General features: G+C 46.3%; 1 protein-coding gene across 9 annotated transcripts in view; it reads right to left on the reverse strand.

Annotated features, from left to right (window-relative positions):
• LOC143765035 (uncharacterized) overlaps nt 1-20,854 on the reverse strand; it is a 66,876-nt gene extending 46,022 nt beyond the window's left edge. The window contains exons 1-6 of one of the 9 annotated variants that reach the window (XM_077251278.1): nt 20,303-20,489; nt 17,692-17,919; nt 17,113-17,180; nt 15,710-15,787; nt 12,636-12,771; nt 12,412-12,535 (exon numbers count right to left, since the gene is read on the reverse strand). In XM_077251278.1, coding sequence (XP_077107393.1) covers nt 12,412-12,496 — 85 coding nt within the window. In that variant the 5' untranslated portion in view covers nt 12,497-12,535; nt 12,636-12,771; nt 15,710-15,787; ... (1 more) ...; nt 17,692-17,919; nt 20,303-20,489. Of the gene's footprint in view, nt 1-12,411; nt 12,536-12,635; nt 12,772-15,709; nt 15,788-17,112; nt 17,181-17,691; nt 18,065-20,302 lie in introns of those variants that run through there. The other 8 variants (XM_077251276.1, XM_077251275.1, XM_077251279.1 and 5 more) reach the window with 8 other exon arrangements.
• Between the last annotated feature and the right edge of the window lie 5,474 nt (nt 20,855-26,328).

Below are 26,328 nucleotides of genomic sequence, written 5' to 3' on the forward strand. Positions count from 1 at the left end.
AACGTAACATGAATAACATAGAACATGCCTATAAGAAGGCCACTATGTACGAGCTCAAAGAACAATATGAGAACTCAACAGTAACCCGAAAAGGGCAACAGGGTGGGAGCTGTGTCCCCCAATTAGAGGCTAAGAGAAAGAGATTTTACGGTGAGTACACAAAAATCTCCTTTACTCTGTCGCCTCATTGGGGGACACAGGACCATGGGACGTCCTAAAGCAGTCCCTGGGTGGGAAGCAATGGACGAATATTGTGCAGACAGGCCCCTATACTTAGGGCACCGAAGCCTGCATTACACATCTACCCAGGCTCGCGTCCGCTGAGGACTGGGTATGAACCCTGTAGTGTTTAGTAAACGTGTGTAGGCTAGTCCAAGTGGCCGCCTTACACACTTGTTGTGCCGAAGCCTGGTGCCGAATGGCCCAGGAGGCCCCTACCGCCCGTGTAGAGTGTGCCGTAATACCGGCTGGAAGCCTCTTGTATGGTGGATTTGATCCACCTGGCAAGGGTAGCTTTGGAAGCTGGCAGACCATTGTGGCCGCCTTCCAGAAGGAGGAAAAGAGAATCAGACCTCCGGAAAGACGCAGTCCTAGACACGTATATACGCAAAGCCCTGATGAGGTCAAGCGTATGCAGAGCCTTCTCCACTCTATGAACCGGGACCGGACAAAGGGATGGTAGTGAAATTTCCTCATTGAGGTGGAAGTTGGACACAACCTTCGGAAGGAAGGATGGGACCGTACGAAGAACTACCTTGTCCTGGGGAAAGGCCATGAAGGGCCGTCTGCAGGAGAGTGCTGTCAGTTCAGACACCCTGTGTAGCGAGGCGATTGCCAACAGGAAAACCACCTTCTGGGAGAGAAGGCGGAGCGGGACCTCCTTAAGAGGTTCGAAGGGTGGTTCCTGCAATGCTGTCAGGACCAGGTTGAGGTCCCACATTTCTAGTGGTCGTCTGTAGGGGGGAACCAATCAGGAAAACCCCCTGAAGGAAAGTCCTTACTTGCGGCTTGGTAGCAATGCGCCTTTGAAAAAGCACTGGGAGGGCTGACACCTGGCTCTTAAGCGAGCCCAATGGCAGCCTGGCCTCCAGACCCGATTGGAGAAACCCAAGTACTTTGGGTAGGGAATAAGGGAGTGGGGTCTGGCCACGAGATTCGCACCAGGTAAAGAAAACTTTCCAGGTACGGTAATAAATCTTGGCAGAGGCTGGCTTCCGTGCCCTGATCATGGTTCCAATGATGTCCGGCGAGAGCCCTGCCCGGGTTAGAACCCAGGTCTCAAGGGCCACGCCATCAAATTGAGAGCCCCTGAGTTCTGGTGGTAGAACGGGCCTTGTGATAGAAGATCGTGGCGGTCAGGGAGACGCCAGGGGGCGTCTGCTGTAAGTTGTACAATGTCGGCGTACCATGTACATCTGGGCCAGTCCGGTGCAATTAGGATGGTTGGAACTCCCTCTTGTTTGATCTTCCTCACCACTCTGGATATTAGGGGGAGAGGTGGAAAAATATACAGAAGCTGGAACTGGGTCCAGTCCTGAACCAGAGCGTCTGCTCCGAGCGACCTCGGATCATGTGTTCTGGCCATAAAGTTGGAGACCTTGGCATTGAAGTGGGATGCCATTAGGTCCACATCCGGGGTCCCCCAGCGGTGACAGATCTGGCGAAAAATTTCGGGATGGAGAGACCACTCTCCCGAGTCTATTCCTTGTCGGCTGAGGAAGTCTGCTTCCCAGTTGTCCACACCCGGAATGTGGACTGCCGAAAGAACCGACCCTGTGTCCTCCGCCCAGCGGAGGATGTGTGACACTTCTCGCATCGCCTGGGTACTGCGGGTCCCCCCTTGGTGATTCACATATGCCACGGCCGTGGCATTGTCTGACTGTATTCTGATGTGAGAGGCTGCCAGTAAGTGATGGAAGGCCCTCAATGCCAGGAGGATGGCACGAATTTCCAGGATGTTGATGGGCATGGTCGATTCCACTGGGGACTACTTGCCCTGTACCCTGTTGTGTAGGTGCACCGCACCCCAACCTGTCAGGCTCGCTGGTCAGAACCTTCCATTGACCTGTGAGAAAGGATTTCCCCTTTGCTAGCGAGGTTGGCTTGAGCCACCAGTGCAGGGACCTCCTGGTTGACGACGTTAGCTGGAACTCCCTGTCGAGAGAAAAGGGATTCCTGTCCTAGGACTTGAGAATGGCTAGTTGGAGAGGCCTGAGGTGAAACTGGGCAAATGGGACCGCTTCTATTGCCGCCCCCATCTTGCTAAGGACTCTCATGGCAAACCGTAGAGATCGAGGGGGTTTGCGGAGGAGGGTGCGAACTGCCAGGCGGAGAGCAAGTGCCTTGTCCTTGGGAAGGAGCACTAGACCCCTGGAGGTGTTGAATAGCATTCCCAGGAAGGTCAGGGACTGACTCGGGGTTGGTGATGACTTTTGTAGGTTGATTAACCAGCCCATGCGACTGAGATTATCGGTTGTGATTGAGACGCTGAGCTCGCAGTCCTTGAAGGTGGGAGCCTTGATGAGTAGATCGTCCAGGTATGGAACGACTACTATGCCTCTGGAGTGCAGGACGTCCATGGTGGCTGCAACACCTAAGAAAAAGCCCTCCGAGCTATCAAAGGGCAACCCTTGTCAGCCGACACGTATAAACCAAAAAAGGGAGGAAAAAATACCGAGGATCAACTCAGTACAAAAATGGATGACTCATGTAACTAAATCTTAAAGGTATATATAAATAGTACAATTGTACATGAAATCCATATCAGACAAGGGTACATATGAATATAAATTTATTGAAAAAGACTAAATATAAAGTATATAAATACATCATACAAAAGGACAAAAGGTGAGCAGACAAGAAAACAGCTAAGAAAAACAGCGCATAGGATGTAAAGAGGCTGCGCTGAAGACACAGAAATAGCACTAGTCGCTGCTGCACAACCCGCAGAAAAAACCCATAAATGCCATAAATAACAGCAGCCAGTGATAAATAATCACATATGAAACAGTAAATAACCACACTAGCTGCAAGTATAGGTGCTGGGGCCAAATGGTGGCTGCCATGACCTTGGTGAACACTCTGGGAGCCGTGGCGAGTCCTGGCCTATTGCAGTAGTAGTGGTAGTAGTAGTGGTAGTGGTCCTGGCCTATTGCAAACCTGAGAAACCTCTGATGGGCAGGTGCAATGGGTATATGCAGGTATGCGTCTTGTATGTCTATGGAGGCGAGATATTCTCCCTTCTCCATGGACGCAATGATGGACCGAAGGGACTCCATGCGGAAGTGACGGACCCGTACATATTTGTTGAGCTGTTTTAGGTCTAGTATGGGCTGTACACTGCCTCCTTTCTTGGGAACTACAAACAGATTGGAGTAGAACCCTCGGAAGCGGTCGGTCGTGGGGACCGGTACTATCACTCCTGCTTGAAAAAGCGAGGAGACCGCTTGGTGGTAGGCACGAGCCTTGGCTGGCGGTTTTGGGGGGGACAGAGAGGAAGAATCGGTCCGGTGGGTTGGAGGTGAAGTCTATTTTGTATCAGGAAGACACTAGTTCCCTGACCCACCTGTCTTCTGTAATAGGCAGCCAGACTTGATGAAAGAGCAAAAGTCGGTCGCCTACTGGTGTGGTGTCTTCCGGAGTCATGATGAGGAGAAAGTCTGAGATTTTCCTCCTCTGGGCTTAGGCTGGCCTGCTTTTGACTGCCAGGTCTTGTCCGACCTTTGCATCGATCGTGAGTTGTCCCTGTGTGGGGAACGGTTACGATTTTGTGCTGGACGCGAGACGGACCAGCCCGAGGAATTCCGAAAGGAATTAGGTCTGAGGTGGGGAAGAGAAGTACTTTTATCCCCGGTAGCGTTGGATATCATAGTGTCCAATTGTTCACCGAAAAGTCTCCCACTGTGGTAGGGGAGGTGCGTGAAGGACTTCTTTGAGGCTGCGTCCGCTTTCCATTCCCGCAGCGAGAGGATACGCCGAATTGTGATGGCGTTTGATGCTATCCCCACTACTCCCCTTGCTGAATCCAGAGCTGCATGAAGCATGTAATCTGCTACAACTGCTATTTGAACCGCTTGGTCCGACAGCTCAGGAGCGGATGCTTGGAGAGCTTGTAAATTTTTTGCCCAGGCCAGAATGGCTTTGGCAGCCCAAACTGAGGCGAACGCGGGAGCCAGAGATACCCCTGCTGCCTCGAAAATTGAACGAGCCATGCGTTCTACCTGCCGGTCTGCTGCTTCCCTGAGGGTTGAGCTATCTGGGAGAGAAAGGAGGGTCTGTGCTTCTAGCCTAGAGACTGGGGGGTCCACTTCGGGTGGATCTGTCCTTTCTTTGGTGTCCTTCTGTGGGAAGGGGTACCTCGCCTCCAGATATTTGCGATTTGCGAATTTTTTCTCAGGCTGTGAGAGCTGCTTTTTAAGGCTCGCCTTAAACTCTGCGGCTTCAGAGGTCCTTCAAAGGAAATCTTATGTTCTGGGGCCTCTGGTGGTGGATCAGAAATGTCCAGCATTCGATGGATGGAAGAGATTATGTCCTCAAGTAGCGCTGTATTGCTAGGAGGGATTGGGATCAGGGACCCCTCTGTTTCTCTGTCTGAGTCAGAGTCGCAGATGCCTTCCGAATCCTGTGTATCACTGAGGCGTCCCCTGCTGAGTGAGCCGGGGAGGAGGCATTCTCTGGTTGGGGATTGCGGAGATCTGCATTGTCTGTCCCTGGAATGGGACGGTCTAGATGACCTCGAGCTACGGTGTCTCTCCGTAGAGGGGGATGACCGTGTGCTATGGGGTGACGCAGATGGACTTGATCTATGGGTCCGCTTGCGTCCTGACCTGGACGTGGATGTGCCAGGGTCATCTTGTTCCTGAGTCAAGCTCTCCCTTTGCTGGGTAACGGTCATAGCCGAGGCATGACCCTGCAGAGCCTGAAGCATTGTGGAGGTTAGGTTATCTACAGACTGCATCATAGATTGCGATATCTGAGTAGCCCATTCCGGCGTGGCATTAGACACCAAGGCATTGGCAGGGGCTCCTTGGGGCTCTGACACATTAGTTTGTATACAGTTCTGACAATGCGGGTACGTGCTGCCACTGGGGAGAGCGGTCCCGCAGGCTGTGCAGAATGCATAATAGCAGTTCTGCCTGGTTCTCTTGGACCTTGAGCCCGGCATAGTGCAGAGTGCAGAAAGGCTAGCTATGTAGAGAACCCTATAGTGATTGCAGAGAAGCCTATAGGGGAGCCTTATAGGGAATATGGATTCACAGCTGAGTAAAGAAACCCAGCTGTGATCTTACCCCACCAGTGTGCCCCTAGGTCCAGCACCGAAGATCCACAGTCCTGTGCCCCCCGGAGACTGGCTGCCTGGTCCTGCAGACCGGGAGATGCAGGGTTAATCTGCAGCAGAAAATGGCTGCTGAGAAGGAGAGGAAGGGGGAGAAGGGGGCGGAGAGCTGGAAAAAGGCGGCAAAGCTGTGTAAAAACACGCCCTTTCTGTCTCGATCCGCCCCCTCTATGACACTGTAGAGTGTCATATTTGTCATCCGGGGGGCGGAGAGGAGGCGGTGGCTTCAGCTAGGCTGAAGCCAGGGCCTAAATTAGATGCCTGAGGCCCAGAAGGGCTCCAGGCCGGCGCGAAAGTCCGGGAGGGGGTCGGATCTGAACCGGACCCCCCGGATTTAAAGGCAGGATGGTGGTGGGGCTATAAGCGGAAGGGGGAGCCTGGGGTGGGGTCCCCCCGAGGCAGTATATAGCTGGTGCTGCCGCAGAGACAGGGAAGCAGGGAGCCCTGTGTCTGTATTGTGCCATGCCTGCCTGCCTGCACTCCCCCCGGCCCCGACAGGAGCCCGCAGCTGGGCTGGGGTCCCTGGATGCAGGCGCAGTGTGCTGGCCCATTGCTGGGAGCTGCAGAGTGCTGCCTGTACAGGCCCTACCTGAGGCGTCTCAACCTAATGCCCCCAGAGGGGGATTAGGGAGGGTGCTTTTTGCTGTCACCTTCAGGGGGCTTTATCCACGCCTCGACCTCAACCCAGAAACCAAAAGGAATTGGGGAAGGAGGGGGGGTCTCGACTTCGAACCAGCACCCGAGGGACTGGGGAAGGAGCAACATGGGGAATAGCCATCTCCACTTCAACCGGGCACCCCGTAATAGGGGGCCGAGGAAGGAGCCATGCCGGGAGTCTCACAGGAGACCCTCTTTTCTTCAACTGTAATCCCGTCGGAAAAAACGGAGTAAAGAAAAATTTTTTAGGTGTGCCTCCTATGCGACAATAAGCAAAAACTGGAGAAGGCTGATGCCGTCCAGGGGTGTATACTGCAGAGGAGGAGCCACAGTTAATCTTTTTCAGATTATGCATAGTGTCGCCTCCTAGTGGACAGCAGCATAACACCCATGGTCCTGTGTCCCCCAATGAGGCAACAGAGTAAGGCTACGTTCACATTTGCGTTGGGCGACGCAACGCACAACGCAAATGTAAACGCATGCACAACGCAGCTTTTTGTGACGCATGCGCCCATTTTTGCATGGTTTTGGGCGCAGAAAAAAGGCTACGTTCACATTAGCGTTCGGCGCTGCAGCGTCGCCACATGCGTCATGCACCCCTATATTTAACATGGGGGCGCATGGACATGCGTTGCACTTGCGTTTTGTGACGCATGCGTCATTGTGGTGCATGTGTCAGGGCGCAGAGGACGCCGCAAGTTGCAGTTTTTTCTGCGCCCAAAACCATGCAAAAATGGACGCATGCGTCACAAAACGCTGCATTGTGCATGCGTTTACATTTGCGTTGTGCGTTGCGGCGCACAACACAAATGTGAACGTAGCCAAACTGCAACTTGCTGCGTCCTCTGCGCCCTGACGCATGCACCACAGTGACGCATGCGTCACAAAACGCAAGTGCAACGCATGTCCATGCGCCCCCATGTTAAATATAGGGGCGCATGACGCATGCGGCGACGCTGCAGCGCCCGACACTGCGGCGCCGAACGCTAATGTGAACGTAGCCTAAGGAAGGAAATCCTAACAGGAAACGATTAGAATTTGCTCACAGCCGATACACAAAGAAACAGTCACAGATCAACATTCCAAACATCTCTACCAACAACCGATCCCTTCACTTCACATCAGGCAGTACAAGACTAACATTGGCAATCCAGATTGCCAGTGGCGAGCATATGTAGGAGAGATGACTGGCCAATACTGAACAACTGAGATCATCCAAGCAGGAAGGAAGGAAGGCTTCAGGGCCTCTAAGCTGAATAGTATAACCCCTGCACTGTTCATAGAAACCTGTATTGTTTAATATGAGAGAGAAGTGCTAATCGCAGAAGTACATGAAATCAGACACTGTGGCCCTCTGGCCACTCTCTATCGTGGTAAACCAGTGACAGGATCCCTCAGTGGTTTCATATTATGCAGAGATTTAGATGGAAACCGTCAGCGTAGAGCACAGGATAAATGTGATTCAAAGTGTTATGTAAAATGTTCCTAATAAAAGCTTCAACTCAATCCACAAAAAAGTAAGTCCCCACAAAGGTCCAATCTATCAATGGAAATATAGGTGACTTACACATTACTGGTAGCACAAAGGCTCCGGAAAAGCCCTATGATCTTTGCCCGCAAAAGAAATTCAGCAAATTCTGTGCTCCCAAATCCAAATGTACCCCTCCCTTCTGAGCTCCACAGTGTATCTAAACCACATTTTGTGTCCACATACAGTTATATGAAAAAGTTTGGGCACCCCTATTAATCTTAAGCTTAATATTTTATAAAAATTGTTTTTTTTTGCAACAGCTACTTCAGTTTCATATATCTAATAACTGTTGGACACAGTAATGTTTCTGCCTTGAAATGACGTTTATTGTACTAACAGAAAATGTGCAATCTGCATTCAAACAAAATTTGACAGGTGCAAAAGTATGGGCACCTCACCAGAAAAGTGACATTAATATTTAGTAGATCCTCCTTTTGCAAAAATAACAGCCTCTAGTCGCTTCCTGTAGCTTTTAATGAGTTCCTGGATGAAGGTATTTTTGACCATTCCTCTTTACAAAATAATTCCAGTTCAGTTAAGTTTGATGGTCGCCGAGCATGGACAGCCCTCTTCAAATGATCCCACAGATGTTCACTGATATTCAGGTCTGGGGACTGGGATGGCCATTCCAGAACAGTGTAATTGTTCCTCTGCATGAATGCCTGAGTAGATTTGGAGCGGTGTTTTGGATCATTGTCTTGCTGAAAGATCCATCCCCTGCGTAACTTCAACTTTGTCACTGATTCATGAACATTATTGTCAAGAATCTGCCGATACTGAGAGGAATCCATGCGTCCCTCAACTTTAACAAGATTCCCGATGGCGGCATTGGCCACACAGCCCCAAAGCATGATGGAACCTCCACCAAATTTTACTGTGGGTAGCAAGTGTTTTTCTTGGAATGCTGTGTTTTTTGGCCACCATGCATAACGCCTTTTTGTATTACCAAACAACTCAATCTTGGTTTCATGAGTCCACAGGACCTTCTTCCAAAAAGAAATTGGCTTCTCCAAATGTGCTTTTGCATACCTCAGCCAACTCTGTTTGTGGCGTGCTTGCAGAAACGGCTTCTTTCGCATCACTCTCCCATACAGCTTCTCCTTGTGCAAAGTGCGTTGTATAGTTGACCGATGCACAGTGACACCATCTGCAGCAAGTTGATGCTGCAGCTCTCTGGAGGTGGTCTGAGGATTGTCCTTGACTGATCTCACCATTCTTCTTCTCTGCCTTTCTGATGTTTTTCTTGGCCTGCCACTTCTGTCCTTAACAAGAACTGTACCTGTGTCCTTCCATTTCCTTACTATGTTCCTCACAGTGGAAATTGACAGGTTAAATCTCTGAGACAGCTTTTTGAATCCTTCCCCTGAACAACTATGTTGAATAATCTTTGTTTTCAGATTATTTGACAGTTGTTTTGAGGATCCCATCATGCCACTCTTCAGAGGAGATTCAAACAGGAGAACAACTTGCAAGTGGCCACTTTAAGTAGATTTTCTCATGATTGCATACACCTGGCTATGAAGTTCAAAGCTCAATGAGGTTACAAAACCAAAAAAAGTGCTTTAGTAAGTCAGTAAAAAGTAGGTAGGAGTATTTAAAACAAGAAAATGATAAGGGTGCCTGTTGTGAATTCTGTTGTGGGTTCTGCTCTTGGGCTCCCTCCGGTGGTTATGTGGTAATGCTGCTGTTTGTCCTTCACAGCAGTCATCAGGTGCTTCCACTTTGGACGGGGCTATTTAGTCTGGCTTCACCCTTTAGTGAGTGCCAGTTGTCCATTGTTTTTCTGGAGGATTCACATCTCTGCTTGGTTTCTCCTGCTGGATTGTCCAAATCATCAAAGAAGTCCTGGCTTTGTTTTTGCAGTCCACATGCGGTGGACTTTATAGTTCAGTTAATTGCTATGTTTTTTTCTTGTCCAGCTTTGTCTGTGTAAGGATTTATTCAGCCAAGCTGGAAGCTCTGGAGTCGCAGAGTTACCCTCCATGCCTTTAGTTAGGTGTGGAGATTTTTGTATTCTCTGTGGTGGATTTTTGTAGTATTTTAATACTGACCGCACAGTACTCTGTCCTGTCTTTTCTTTCTAGGTAGCGTGGCCTCCTTTGCTAAATTCTGTTTTCAGTCTGCGTTTGTAATTTCCCTCTCCTCTCACAGTCAATATTTGTGGGGAGCTGTCTTTCCTTTGGGAATTTTCTCTGAGGCAAGATAGTTTTCCTGTTTCTTTCTTTAGGGGTAATTAGTCGTCCGGCTGTGACGAGGTGTCGAGGGAGTGACAGGAACATCCCACGGCTACTTATAGTTGCGGTGTTAAGTTCAGGGTCTGCGGTCAGTATAGAGGCCACCTACTCCAGAGCTCGTCCATGCTGCTCCTAGGCCACCAGATCATAACAGGTGCCCATACTTATGCACCTGTCAAATTTTGTTTGAATGCAGATTGCACATTTTCTGTTAGTACAATAAACCTCATTTCAAGGCAGAAACATTACTGTGTCCAACAGTTATTAGATATATGAAACTGAAATAGCTGTTGCAAAAAAAATATTTTTTATAAAACATTAAGCTTAATATTAATAGGGGTGCCCAAACTTTTTCATATAACTGTATTTGGCATTTCTGTAGAAGTGAGAGCCCACTTAATTCACAAGGTGTGTGTCACTACAAGCACGAGCTGGACACAATATACTGGTCACAATGCCATTGGCATTTAAATATCAGATTTGCAATATTCACTCAGCAACCACCACTACTGCTTGTTTCTGGAAATGGAGTCAAAATTGTCTGTAGATAAGTTCCCAGAGAGGTGTAATTTCCAAAATGGGGTCACTTGGAGGTGGGATTCTGCTCTCCTGGCACTTAGGGGCTCGGTATATAGAATCCGCAAACTATTCTAAGAAAATTTGTTCTCCACGAATCAAATAGTACTCCGTCCCTCCTGAGCCTCGCCGTGTTACTAAGCAGCAATGTACATCCACATATGGGGTATTGCCACGTTCAGCAGGAATTGTGTGACAGAGATTTTGGTGCCATTTTACCAATTTCCTCGTGTGAAAATGTAAAATCTGGGGCTATAACAAATTATTTTTTTATCACTGCCCAATGGTATAAAATTCTGTGACACACTTATCTTGTCAATATGATCACAGCCCCCTTAGATTAATTCATTGACAGATGTAGTTTGTAAAATGGGGTCACATATGGGGGGTTTGGCAGTTCTTACACCTCAGGAGCTCTCACAATATCACATGGAACCCTCAAACCATTCCAACAAAATATGGCACTTCTTATCTTCTGAGCTTTGCACTGTGCCTCAAAAGTAGTTTTAGATCACATATAGGGTATTGGTGTACTCAGGAGAAATTGTGTAACAAATCATATGGTCTTTTTTCCTATTATCTTTCTTGAAAATTGAAAACTTCGGGCTTAAGCAACATTTTAGTGGAAAAAAAGGTAATTTTCCAATGACTCAGGCCAAATGTTATACAATTCTGTGAATCGCCTGAGGGTTAAAAATGCTCACTACACCCCTAGATGAATTCCACAAGAAGCGTAGTTTCCAAAATGATGTAACTTGTGGGGGTTTCTGATGTTTTGGCATGGCAGGGGCTCTTCAAATGTGACTCGGGAGAAATCACACAACATATTTTGGGAAACATTGTCTCCACTTACCCTTGGGAAAAGGGAAATGTATTTTCATTTAATTAAGTATTGTGAAGCCCCTAAAGGGTTAAAAGACTTCTTGAACGTGGTTTTGAGTATTTTGAGGGGTTTAATTTTGAAAATAATGATACTTCTGGGTATTTTCTGTCACATAGGCCCCTAAAAGTTACTTCAAATGAATTGTGATCCCTAAAAAAATTAGTTATGGAATTTTTTTTGGAAAACTTAGAAATTGTTGATAAACTTTTAACCATTCTAACCTCCTAAGGAAAAAAAAATGATGCTTAAAAAAAGATGCTGACGTGACGTAGACATGTGGTAAATGTTATTTATTAACTAGTTTGTATGATGTAACTATTTGGTTTCAGGGCATAAAAATTTAAAACTTTGAAAATTGCAAAAAGTTCACTCTTTTTGTCACATTTGTTATATTTTCATAAATTAACGCAAATCATTACTGACCAAAATGTACCATTAATATGAAGTACAACATATCACCAAAAAAAAAAATCTCAGAATCACTGGGACATGTTGAAGTCCTCCAGAGTTATAACCCCATAAAGTGACATTGGTCAGAATTGAAAGAAAGTGACCCGGTCAAGCAGGTGAAAACAGGTTGGGAAGGGGAGGGGGGGGGGGGGGGGGGGGGGGGGGGGCATTAAGGGGTTAAATATACAGCATTTAAAAACTCAGGATGAACAAGTATAGACAGTAAATTTTTAGGGGTATTTTTTCTAATCATTCTAATCAGACACCATCAGGCCTTAGCATATACAATATGGTGTTTGTTCTGCAGACTGTTTTTGCTGATTTTCAAACAGAAACAACTTTCTCCTTTTTTAATTTTTGCTTGCCTGTCTTGAGCCAGGGTTGATTTCCAAAAGCCAGGTTCCATCCTTTGTTATCCTTGTCCAATGACTAAAACAGGCATATAATTGTTCAGTCTCCCAGCGCTAGCCACAAACTTAAACCGGGGTCACACTTGCGAGAGCAATGCGAATAACTCCCGCAAGCCTCTCGCATCAATACCCGGCACTGCCGCCGTCACTCGGGACCGTAGTGTTCACTTGCATAGAAACACATGCAGCCGCACACTCCGGTCCCGAGTGCCGGGTATTGATGAGAGACTCGCGAGAGCAATACGGGAAACTTGCGCAAGTATGACCCCGGCTAAACAATGTCAGCTAGCATGATGGAGTTAGAATAGACACTTAATAGAAATGTATCTCCTTACCCTGTGGTGTGTGGGACTGGTAGTTTTCCATAATGACGTCCTTGTACCGTTCCTCGTGTCCTTCTATATACTCCCACTCCTCCATGGAGAAATGGACAGCAACATCCTGACACCTTATTGGAACCTGACACACAATGATACAGTCATCATCCAGACAGTCATCATCCAGACACATCACCCCTTGTGTTACTGTACAACGTCCTAGTATTCCAAGCATCACTCACCTCTCCAGTCAGAAGATCAATGAATTTGTTGGCAAGGTCCAGGATCTTCAGTCCATGGTTTCACTTGCTGACACATGAGAATGGCTGAATAGGTGCTGGAGGTCACACACTCACTAAATGTCTTTTTTTTGTAATCCTGTGTAAGGAGAGAAATTGATAAGTATCATTAAATACGCTGTCTCCTGCACGGCATACGGACAGCATCCGTGTGCGGTACGTGTTTTACACGGACCCATTGACTTTAATGGGTCCGTGTGATACGTGCGCTCCCACGAACACTGACATGTCTCCGTGTTTTTCAAACGGACACACGGTCCGTGAAAACACGCTGACATGTGCAGAGACACATTGATTTTAATGTGTCTACGTGAGTCAGTGTCTCCGGTACGTGAGAAAACTGTCACCACACGTACTGGAGCCACTGACGTGTGAAACCGGCCTTATGATATAACACACACACACACACACACACACGCTTCTGACAAAATTAGAATATCATCAAAAAGTTAATTTATTTCAGTTCTTCAATACAAAAAGTGAAACTCATATTATATAGTCATTACAAACGGAGTGATCTATTTCAAGTGTTTATTTCTGTTAACCCCTTCACGCCGCGGCCCTTCTCCGTTTTTGCATTCTCGTTTTTCGCACCCCTCCTGCCCAGAGCCATAGCTTTTTTATTTTACCAACAATGTGGCCATGTGAGGGCTTGTTTTTTGCGGGACAAGTTGGACTTTTCAACGACATCATTGGTTTTAGCATGTCGTGTACTTGAAAATGGGAAAAAAATTCCAAGTGCGGTGAAATTGCAAAAAAAAGTGCAATCCCACACTTGTTTTTTGTTTGGCCTTTTTGCTAGGTTCACTAAATGCTAAAACTGACCGGCCATTATGATTCTCCATTACGATTTCATGTTCATAGACACCAAACATGTCTAGGTTACGTTTTATCTAAGCGGTCAAAAAAAATTCCAAACTTTGGTAAAAAAATAAAATAAAAAAACAAAAAACAAAATGCGGAATTTTCCAATACCCGTAGCATCTCCATTTTTCGTGATCTGGGGTCAGGTGAGAGCTTGTTTTTTGCGTGCTGAGCTGGTGTTTTTAACGATACCATTTTGGTGCAGATACGTTCTTTTGATTGCCAGTTATTACATTTTAACACAATGTCACGGCGACCAAAAAAAACGTAATTCTGGCATTTCGAATTTTTTTCTCGCTACGCCATTTAGCGATCAGGTTATTCCTTTTTTTTTTTTATTGATAGATCAGGCGATTCTGAACGCGGCGATACCAAATATGTGTAGGTTTGATTTTTTTTTTTATTGTTTTATTTTGAATGGGGCGAAAGGGGGTGTGATTTAAACTTTTATATTTTTTTTATTTTTCATATATTTTTTTTTTTTTAACTTTTGCCATGCTTCAATAGCCTCCATGGGAGGCCAGAAGCTGGCACAACTCGATCGGCTCAGCTACATAGCAGTGATCATCAGATCGCTGCTATGTAGATGAATTGCAGGCTTGCTAGGAGCGCCGACCACACGGTGGTGCTCACTGCAGGCTGGCATCAGTAACCATAGAGGTCTCAAGGACCTCTATGGTTACTAACCTGACGCATCATGTGACGGGGGTCGGCGATGCGATCATTTGACAGCGGCATTTAACTGGTTAATAGTTGCGGGCACATGTCAGCTGTTCAAAACAGCTGACATGTCCCGGCTTTGAGGTGGACTCAGCGCCGAAGCCCACATCAAAGCAGGGGACCCGACCTCCGTAGTAATAGTACGGCGGAGGTCTGGAAGGGGTTAATGTTGATGATTGTGGCTTACAGCCAATGAAAACACAAAAGTCTATTATCTCAGTGAATTAGAACACTTTATAACACCAGCTTGAAAAATGATTTTGAAATCTGAAATGTTGGCCTACTGAAATGTATGTTCAGTAAATGCACTTAATACTTGGTCAGGGCTCCTTTTGCATCAATTACTGCATCAATGCGGCGTGGCATGGAGGCGATCAGTCTGTGGCACTGCTGAGGTGTCATGGAAGCCCAGGTTGCTTTGATAGCAACCTTCAACTCATCTGCATTGTTGGGTCTAGTGCCTCTCATCTTCCTCTTGACAATACCCCATAGATCAGAGGTGTCAAACTGCATTCCTCGAGGGCTGCCAACAGGTCATGTTTTCAGGATTTCCTTGTATTGCACAGGTGATAATTTAATCACCTGCACAGAATGATTCCAGCACCTTGTGGAATGCTAAGGAAATCTTGAAAACATGACCTGTTGGCGGCCCTCGAGGACTGCAGTTTGACACCTCTGCCATAGATTCTCTATGGGGTTAAAGTCAGGCGAGTTTGCTGGCCAATCAAGCACAGTGATACTGTTGTTTTTAAACCAGGTATCGGTACTTCTGGCAGTGTGGACAGGTGCCAAGTCCTGCTGGAGAATGAAATTTCCATCTCCAATAAGCTTGTCGGCAGAGGGAAGCATGAAGTGCTCTAAAATTTGCTGGTAGACGGCTGCACTGGCTTTGGTCTTGATAAAACACACTGGACCTACACCAGCAGATGACATGGCTCCCCAAACCATCACTGATTGTGGAAACTTCATAATAGACCTCAAGCAGCTTGGACTGTGTGCCTCTCTACTCTTCCTCCAGACTCTGGCACCTTGATTTCCAAGTGAAATGCAAAATTTGCTTTCATCTGAAAACAACACCTTGGGCCACTGAGCAACAATCCAGTTCTTTTTCTCCTTGGCCCAGGCAAGACGCTTCTGGCATTGTCTATTAGTCATGAGTGACTTAACACAAGGAATGCGACACTTGTAGCCAATGTCCTGGATACGCCTGTGTGTGGTGGCTCTTGAAGCAATGACTCCAGCAGCAGTCCACTCCTTATGAATCTCCCCAAAATTTTTGAATGGCCTTTTCTTAATCCTTTCAAGGTTATCTACGTTGCTTGTGCACCTTTTACTTCCACACTTTTTCCTTCTACTCAACTTTCCATTAATATGCTTGGATACAGCACTCTGTGAACATCCAGATTCTTTATCAATGGCCTTTTGTGGCTTACCCTCCTTGTGGAGTGTGTCAATGACTGCCTTCTGGACAGCTGTCGAGTCAGCAGTCTTATCCATGATTGTGGAGCCTACTGAAACAGACAAAGGGACCTTTTTAAATGCTTAGGAAGCCATTGCAGGTGTTTTTTGTTAATTATTCGTATTTGCGGAGATAATGACTTTTGGGTTTTCATTGGCTGTAAGCCATAATCATCAACATTAGCAGAAATAAACACTAGAAATAGATCACTCTGTTTGTAATGATTCTATATAATATAGAAGTTTCATTTTTTTGTATTGAAGAACTGAAATAAATTAACTTGATGATATTCTAATTTTGTGAGAAGCACCTGTTTATCAGATATGAGATGCTTGTATTTATCAGTCGTCTAAGCGGAGGTCACAGTAGCACTGCATTGATGTTTGCTAATGCATTTTCAGGCTTTAAAAAGTACCGTACCTATCACAAGTATATTCACCCATAACTAAAAGTATGAGTGTACAATCCCCTTTAATGCTCATTACATTAATACCTTTCTAGGAAAATGTCGTTGGGGCATTTTTGAGAAATTCATTTTTTAAGTTTCACTGTCAAGTGCATCGGGGCAGAGATGTAACTCACCGACGGCCTTTGATCATTGATTGATAGGTTACTCTGTCCTCAGTGGCCTGTCTCCCCTGCACAGGTGCAGTCATTGCTGAGATCGTTTTACCAGAAGGGGTATCGTCTGCGTCGTGAGCTCCTGGTGATATTGAGAGATCAATGTACCATTTGTCGCAACGTCATCAGGAGCTCACTGCGCAGGCGCTGTCATTGGAGCTACGACACCCGCTATCATCTGGGGTACATTTTGTGGATGTTTTTATTCCTTTGTATTGCAAAGTGACCAAAATATTTTTAATATTTTTAGTATGGGGAAAAAGGGGGTTGCAAACATTTATATATTTTTTTTTATCATTTAAAAAAAAAAAATAAATGTTCGCCTGCAACCATTAAATCGCTAAGGCCGCCGTCACACATGCGAGTTTTACGGACGTAAGAGCGCAGAAACTACGTGCGTAAAACTCGCATAACATACGGCACAATGCTTCTCAATGGGTCTTGTCCTATCAGCCGTATATTACGGATCCGTAATATACGGCGTTCTACGGCCGTACAAAATCGCATTGACCTACATTTCCTTCAGTCGCGGTGATGCGCCCCTGCTGGATGTTCTCATGAACTGCAGCCTGGGAACTTTTTCCCACGCTCCAGGTCATATGAGGACATCTACCAGGGGGCGCATCACCGCGACTGAAAGAAATGTAGGTCAATGACCTACATTTCCTTCATTCGCCGGGGAATTACAAGCACGAGCACAGCTGCATTTGCAGGGCTCCTGCTTGTAAATTATTTTAACCCCTTCAGATGGATTACCTCGTGGGACGTGACGGGTCAGCAGAAGGTATGTATCTTGTGCGTTTATTGTTTTGCCAAGCGAGGGTCTGCAAATGGATTGAGAGAGCAATAAAATATTAAAACAACCGCTGTGTTTATTTCATTAAAATACTTTTAAATCATGTGTGTGTGTGTGTTTTTTAACCCTTTCAAACAATTGGATTAATAATGGATAGGTGTCATAATTGACGCCTCTCCATTATTAATCTGGCTTAATGTCACCTTACAATAGCAAGGTGGCATTAACCCTTCATTACCCCATATCCCACCGCTAAACGGGAGTGGGAAGAGAGTGGCCAAGTGCCAGAATAGGCGCATCTTCCAGATGTGCCTTTTCTGGGGTGGCTGGGGGCAGATGTTTTTAGCCACGGGGGGGGGGGGGCCAATAACCATCGACCCTCTCCTGGCTATTAATATCTGCCGTCAGTCACTGGCTTTACTGGTAAAATACGGACCGTATTGTCTTACACCGAGTGTGACGTCGGCCTTATATTGTATACTGCAATGATTCACACATAGAAGAAACATAATATATATTTTTTAATTATATAAAAGTACCATGTACATCCATGGGCTGTGGCTGGCTCTGCAGTTCAGCTCCATTCACTTCCAAAATGCTCCTTATTTGTGGACTTTTCAGAGTTTTTCAATAATTTTTGTCTCCTGAATTTTTTTTTGCAGCTTTTTAGTTGTTTCCATCAGGAGCTGCTTGAAAAGATGTGATAGGCATTGTCTTTTCTGCCACAAGTTTTTCAAAACGGGAAGCATTAACGAATGCTTAAAACCCTATAAATATGAACAGCAAAGTGGTTTTGGAATAGGAAGAATATTGCAAGCGTTTATTGAGCAATTTTGGGAACACTCAACAAAAAAATCCTTCAAAACTCAAATGTGTGCAAAGCCTTAAAGGGAACCTGTCACGCCCCCCCCCCCCCTCCCCAGGCGTTTTTAACTAAAATAGCCACCTTGAGCAGCAGTAATGCTGCATTCTGACAAGGTGGCTCTTTTAGTTCTGTGTGCTGTAACTGCCGAAATAATCAGTTTTATGATTTGTCCAAAATACCTTGTCTTCAGGCAAGGAGGCAGGCCTTTCCCCCCTGCTTTAGACGCCACACGGCCGTCACTCACATCTTCTTGGCGCCGCCTCCTCACCGCTGTTTTGAAATGATGCGGCGCCTGCGCTTTTCTCCTGCCTTGGGCAGGCGCAGTGAGAACTGGCCGTCTGTCCTCTGTGCGTACGTACGCCCTGCCTGTGAATCCCAGCCCCGCAGTGTCTTATGATTCATTCATACTACGGGGCTGGGATTCCTGGGCATGCGCATTGCGTGTCTAAGCCTCTCACCCTCTCCCACCGCCTGCTACACACACACACACACACCAGCTGTGAGGACTTGGCAAGGTTCCAGGCGATTGCACGGAGGAGGCATCACACGCTGTAGCAGGCGGAGGGAGAGGGTGAGAGGCTTAGACACGCAATGCGCATGCACAGGAATCCCAGCCCCGTAGTATGAATGAATCATAAGACACTGCGGGGCTGGGATTCACAGGCAGGGTGTATGTACGCACAGAGGACAGAGGGCCAGTTCTCAAGTTTTTCCACAAGCTGACAGATGAGTATCAACACCGTGCCAATATATTATTTTTTTTATTTTTTTTTTTTACAGCGGTGATGACTGTGTCTCTGTATAGTAAGCATTGCCTCTTTGGGGACCCCAAGCTGTGGGATTTATTGGATATATTCCTATGTAATATGCATTCTGTAGCAGTAGCATTATCTACTGCTCTATGGATGTGATATGAGCACCTGCTTATTGAAATCAATATTATACATTGACTATAGTGCTGGTTTCATCAGGTTGTCGCTATCTTGGGTTGATGGAGTTGTTACTGTCATTATCATCAATATCAGAGTATTATTTCTATCTGCACATTTATTAACCCTATACTCCAGTACCCAGGTTGCTGAACATATGTTTTATCTGAACAATATTGGCATTATTACATCTCATACACCAATCTATTTTTTGATTCCTCGTTTTTGTGTGGAGGCATATCCTGTTCCATTTTTGAACGTCTAATGTACAAAAAAATTTTTTTTCTTGTACGTATACCAAAGATATTTTGTTAATATTTTGTTTTTGTGTTTTTTCTATTTTTTGATATTTTTGGTGTTTGGGGACATTTCTTTATTTTCTTCTCCCTATTTAGGGGTTTTGTAGGGTTCCTAGGGTTAGTCGACGTCGAGTGGGGGCGCCTACCGCTTCACATTAGGGCGCCTACCCCCACTGCCAGGCAGTATTTTTCCGATAGGGATTTCCAGTGTCTTTCTAGGGTTCCTTAATTAGGGAATACTAGGGATTCTGTGAGGGCAAGACGACGTTGAGTGGGGGCGCCAACCGCAGTAAATTAGGGCGCCAACCCCCACTGCTAGGCAGTATTAAGCGTAGGTATCCCCTAGGACCTTATAGGTACACAATTTGTTGCCTTCTTTATCCTTTATAATTATCTATGGAAAGAGTTTTTTAGTGCTTATTAATAAAGGTTAGATTTTAGGGATCCTTGTGTTGTTTAGGTGTTGTTATTTTCTAGGTTTCCGATATATAAATTTTTTTTGTTTTTTTTTCCAGTTCTCACTGCGCCTGCCCAAGGCAGGAGAAAAGCGCAGGCGCCGGCTCATTTCAAAACAGCGCTGAGGAGGCGGCGCCCAGCGCCAAGAAGATGTGAGTGACGGCTGTGTGGCGTCTGCAGCAGGGGGAAAAGGCCGGCCCACTTGACTGAAGACAAGGTATTTTGAACAAACTATAAAACTGATTATTTCGGCAGTTACAGCACCGATAACTAAAAGAGCCACCTTGTCAGAATGCAGCATTACTGCTGCACGAGGTGGCTCTTTTAGTTAAAAACGCCTGGGGGGGGTGACAGGTTCCCTTTAAACTAAACAATCCCGTGCATCCCTTTCCTGCGTTATATTGGTGCATTTCGAGGGGAGGATTCAGCCGGTGCCATTTCTACCTATGAAAAGCACACAAAGCATTGCAAGAATCATTCCCTCCGATGCCTACTCCGATGGCCAGCATGTTCAGCTGTAAGACTGACAGCCATTACTAATGATGGGCTACAATAAGATAGTATATACTACACAACCCCAGTGCCTACAAGTCATACGTACCCCGACCACGGCCTCTTATGCAGCTGCTTTTATGATGCTGCCTGCAGGACCTGCGATGACGTCACCGTCACGTGGTCAGTGACTGCTAAGGGCAGGCTCTGGAGTACACTAAGCAGTGACTAAACTCCCAGACTTCGGCCTCCCTCAGCACTGGGGCTCCGGCGGTGCCTGACTCCCCTCAGATAACCGTTACCTGTCGGCTCTCGCTGACACTGACGATTTCCTCTGAGCTCCAGCCTCTATGTGCAGTGTCCTTGTGGACGCGCTGAGATGACGTCAGCCGATGCTGCCGGAAGCCTGTTACCATAGAAACCATCGAGCCCGCGACAGAAGATGGCGCCTTAGGGCGTCTTGTGTAACTTCTGCTGTTACTGGCAGCCCCTCACATGGCTGCTGTGGTAACATGTCCGCTCTGATTACCGTCATTGCAGCTAGACTATCTGCACAGTCAGTGAGAGCTTGTCACCAGGTCGCTGCCGTCAGAACAGGCAGAGCGCCCCCTTCAGCATAATAGTGTAACTGCATACGACTTTACCAAAGAGGCTGCCTATGCTGTGGGCGCCCCTGTCACAGCCAGTTACCAGCTCTTTCTCCCCTGCCAGGAGGAGTTGTCAGAGGGGCGCTGGCAGTGAGGGCCATGCAGGAGACCGCAGGACGTAGACCCTAATCCGGGACTGTCTGCAGTATCTGGGGATTTATTTCATTCATTCCCAGTCGGAGCCGCCAGAACGTTCTCATCTTTATGTAGCATCACTGTATGGCATCTGGCGGCTGTTAGGCCGTGTTCACACGTTGCAGAAATCCTGTGGTTTTGTTTTCTGCATATATCCGCACCAAACTACACAATATCAATATTCTCTAAATATTGCAGTTTTTGCAGCGTTTTTTTAATGCTTCTCCCCCTTATTTGATGCACCATTAAAAATTATTGTTAGCCACATGTTTATCAGCCAATGGAAAGAAAACTCCCCCCCAGTGCATATTTATATACATTTTTTCCTTTGGCTGATGAACATGGGGGTAACAATAACATTTAACGATGGTTCACCATCAGCTATGTAGCTATCTGACATGTGGCCCGCTGAGGACATTTATCCGGCCCCTGGGCCCAGCCAACATTGAACTTCACTACAGTTCAATACCGGCGGGCCCTGTAATCGCGGGCAGAACGACGAGGCTGCGAGCAAAGGCGATGCGGCCCTCTGTATGCAGCACAGACCATGTGATTGTCATCACGCTGCCTGTGCCAGAAGAAGACGGAGTCCAGAGGGCGCCTCTTCAGAGCAGCGGGGGACATAGGTGAGTACTGGTGTATATATTATATATATATATACTAGACTGTGGCCCGATTCTAATGCATCCGGTATTCTAGAATATGCATGTCCCCGTAGTATATGGACAATGATGATTCCAGAATTCGCGGCAGACTGTGCCCGTCGAGGCAACCTTTATGATATCATCGCCATGGCAACCTTTATGACATCTACGTCGATACTGTGCCCGTCGCTGATTGGTCAACCAATACAGAGACGCGGGATTTCCAGGACGGACAGACGGAAAAACCCTTAGATAATTATATATAGATTTTTTTTTTTTTTTTTAAACGGCGGGACCTATGCTGCCTATTGGGGACCTGTGCTGCATATTGGGGACTATTCTGCCTATTTGGACTTGTGCTGCCTATTGGGGACTATGCTGCCTATTGGGGACCTGAGCTGCTTATTGGGGACCTGTGCTGCCTATTGGGGAGCTGTGCTGCCTATTGAAGACTATCTTTATAATCTTTTATTTTTATATAGCACTAACATATTCCGCAGCGCTTTACAGTTTTGCACACATTATCATCGCTGTCCCCATGGGGCTCACAATCTAAATTCCCTATCAGTATGTCTTTTTGAATGTGGGAGCAAACAGGGAGAGAACATACAAGCTCTTTGCAGATGTTGTCCTGAGTGGGATTAGAACCCAGGACTCCAGCGCTGCAAGGCTGCTGTGCTAACCACTGCGCCACCGTGCTGCCTATTAGGGACTATGCTGCTTATTGGGGACCTGTGCTGCCTATTGGGGACTTTTACCTGCCTATTGGGGACGTTTACCTGTGAATTGGGGACTCTTGCACCACACCAATCTGAGCCTGAGGTAAAAGCAGAGTTCCACCAGTATGGGCACTGGTGAGGCTGAAAGGATATGGACTGGCAAGGCTGCATTGATGGACACTGATCAGACTGCATTGATGGGCAGTGCAGTCTGTATGTCTCTGTGGGCAATTTCAGGGTATGGGCACACATTGCAGATTTGTCTGTGGAATTTTCTGCACAGATTCTGCATCTCTTGGCAGAAAATGCAGGTAAAGATCCACGTGGATTTGATGCGTTTTTGATGCAGATTTTCATGCGCATTTGTATGCGTTTTTGTCAGCTAAATAAATAGTTATTACTTAACAAAAAAGAATTGTGATTTCATTTCTTGTCCAACCTCTTCATTTACATACTCTATTGAATAATGTTTACACACAGATAGATAGATAAATAGATAGATATATCTATAGATAGATCTATAGATATATCTATAGAGCTATCTATCTATCGATATATCTATCGATAGATAGATAGATCTATAGTTAGGTGTATAGATATATCTATAGATAGATGGATAGATAGATAGATAATACCAAGCCTGATGTTTAGTAATAAACATATTAAAATGGTAAAAGAGTTAAATAAAGACACACACACACAAAATCTGCATTAAGCCAGGGTCACACTTGCGAGAAACTCACACGAGTCTCGCACCTCAATACCTGGCACTGCTGCCGGCACTCAGACCGGAGTGTTCAGATGCATAGAAATACATGCAGCCACACACTCCGCTCCCGAATGCCGGCGGCAATGGCGAGTATTGAGGTGCGAGACTTGTGCGAGTTTCTCGCAAGTGTGACTCCGGCCTTAAACGTAAAATATCTGTTTTAAAAAAAAAATGGTGTGGGCTCCAGCGCAATTTTTTGCACCAGACAGGGAAAGCCAGCGACTGGGGGCCAATGTTTATAGCCTAGGAAGGGGATAATACCCATGGATCTTCCAGGCATATGATTATCAGCCCGCAGCTGTGTATTTAGCCTTTATCGGCTATTAAAATAGGGGGACCCCCAAAACAACGACGTGGGGTACCCCTATAATTAATAGCCAGAAAAGGCTATGCAGACAGCTGTGGCTGATATTCATAGCCTAGGAAGGGGCCATGGATATTGGCCCCCCTGGCTACAAACACCAGCACACAGCCTCCCCAGAAATGGTGCATCTCTAAGATGCGCCAATTCCAGCACTTAGCCTCTCTCTTCCCACTGCCCTGTAGCAGGGACATACGGGGTAATAGTTGGGGATTGATGCCACCTTTGAATTGTAAGGTGACATCAAGCCGGCTTAGTAGTGGGGAGGCGTCAATTAGACACCTATCCATTATTAATCCTATAGTTGTGAAAGGGTTAAATAAACACACCCAGAAAAAGTATTTTAATGAAATAAAACACAACACAGTTTTGCCATCTTTATTGTTCTGCCAATCCATGCGACCCCCTCGATCTCCTGCAAAAGTAAAATAAACCTACACAAATACTCCCTGGTCCGACGCAGTCCCATTTAATAACGAGTGTCCCACGACGATCTCCCGTGTAGAGCAGTCACATCAGGAAATGTGACCGCTCTACAGGGCCTCCAGTGACACAGTGACAGGAGACAATAGCTTCTGCAGTGTTATCACTGGGGTTCAATGGGCTCTCACTTTACGGCACTGCTGCGTGAGTATGAACTCTGCTGAACTCGGCGGAGAGTCACTGTATCACCGGAGCTTCTGGAGAGCTGTCACATCTACCAATGTGATCTCCACGAGAGAGCGTCATGTGGGGATTAGCCTAGGAACAATGGCGCATGCGTCGCCTCAACTGCAAATGCGTACCAACCCATAAGGACGCAGGGTCACCAGGTATCGTATGGAAATTCCCGCACCTAATCACATAATAGGGTTAGAGGTAAGCTAGAATAACAACGTAGTTACCATCAATAGAACATATTCAATGTGCACTGTTCTCAGGGAAGGGCAACTTATTCAACTGGCACCACCATTCCATAGTAAAATTACGGGAGAGATTAGCCACATACATCCTGTTAGTGACTCAATATATCCTGCCAAATAGTATATAGACAGAACATGCACTCTTACAAAGACATCTTTAATCAAAGAACATGAACAAACACAAAAAAAGGAACAAGGATACATAATATTACTACAACCATTTTTCTTTTAAACTATTTAGGGTATCAATATACCCAGCAAGCATAATATATAAATAAGACAAAAAGTGGTACTTAGATGAAGCTTGTGAAAGACATCTGTTCATTGAGGCCCAAAGGACTCACCAACTTCATTAGATAGATCCATCTCGTCTCTCGTTGTACAATTCTCCTATCCCAATCACCTAGCCTAACTGAAGGGGGGATAACCTCTATAACCATGAAACATAACGAGCCGAGGTCCCCCCATGTACCTCATTAATATGTCGTGCCAAAGGGGTATCTCTGTTATGTTTAATATCACCTAGGTGTTCTCCGACACGTACACGAAATTTGCATTTGGTTTTTCCCACATAGTCTTTTGGACACTCACAGGTACAGAAGTATACTACTCCCACTGTTCGGCAGTTTGCAAAATGTCTCATCTGGAAGGTTCTTCCCGTTGCAGAGCTCTTAAACATTTTTGAGGGTAGTACATGTTTACAAAAAGAGCAGTGCCCACATCTAAAAGTCCCATGAGACCTGTTCTCCAGCCACGTGCCAGATTTCTTTGGGGATACATAATGGCTGTGTACGACCAAATCTCTTATCGATGCCCCCCTTCTGTAAGTGACCCAGGGATATGGGGATATGTCTTCGCGAATGTCTGGATCCGACCTAAGGATCTGCCAGTGTTTTTTCAATATCTGGTAGATCCTACCTAATTGGTCATCATAGGTGCCTATTAGACATGTCACAGGTTCTATATCAATATCTCTCTTAGGTACCAACAACGAAGCCCGGTTAGTATTGTAAGCAGCATGATACGCAGACTCAATGATGTCATTCGGATACCCCCTATCTTTGAAACGATGTTTCAAATCAAGGGATTTTGCTTCAAAATCCCTCATCCTCAAGCAGTTTCTCCGTAGTCTGAAGAACTGTCCCTTGGGGATACCTCTCTTTAAGGGACACGGATGGTGGCTCTCCCACCTCAATAGGCTATTTGTGGCCGTAAGGTTTTCGAAAAATGGTGGTATTTAGGAGGCCATCACTTTGTTTCGAAATGAGGACATCCAAAAAGGTGATTTTATCCATCCCTAGCTCATGTGTGAATGTCATGCCCTCGATGTTACTATTGAGGTACCGCATAAAACCGGTAAAGGAAACAGTGTCTCCTTTCCAGAGAACCAGGATGTCATCTATATATCTGCCCCAGAAAATAATCCTGGGGCTCCACACCTCATCCTCATCCCGAAACACAAAAGTGTCCTCCCACCAGCCCAGGAGCAAGTTAGCATAAGTGGGGGCACAGGGGCTCCCCATTGCTGTGCCCCTGAGCTGGTGGTAAAATTTATCATTAAAGACAAAAAAAATTCCAAACATTAAAAAAAAAGGAAATACCACTCCTCGTTGGCGGCTTCTCAGCGTCTCCACTGACTGTTCAGGCAGAGGGCACACAGACGTGACGTCAATGCACCCTTTGACCTGAACGTCAGTCAGAGGACGCGGAAGATGCCACAGCGGTAGAGCGAGGAGAAATAAATATCACATGTTCCGGGGCCCTGAGAAAGCGGGGACCCACTTGTGGTCATTGGCACAGGCACCAGACCACCATAGCACGCTTGGGTCCTCGATGGCGGAGTGGGCTCCCCTGCCTGCTCAGGGACCCTGCACTTGCCCGGGTGTGCCGGGTGTTGACACCGACCCTGGATATGAGGTTGCTGTAGTCTTTTAGCGTACCAATTAATGTGAAGTTTA

Source organism: Ranitomeya variabilis, chromosome 4 (genome assembly GCF_051348905.1).
Source record: "Ranitomeya variabilis isolate aRanVar5 chromosome 4, aRanVar5.hap1, whole genome shotgun sequence".
Taxonomy (NCBI): Eukaryota; Metazoa; Chordata; class Amphibia; order Anura; family Dendrobatidae; genus Ranitomeya; species Ranitomeya variabilis.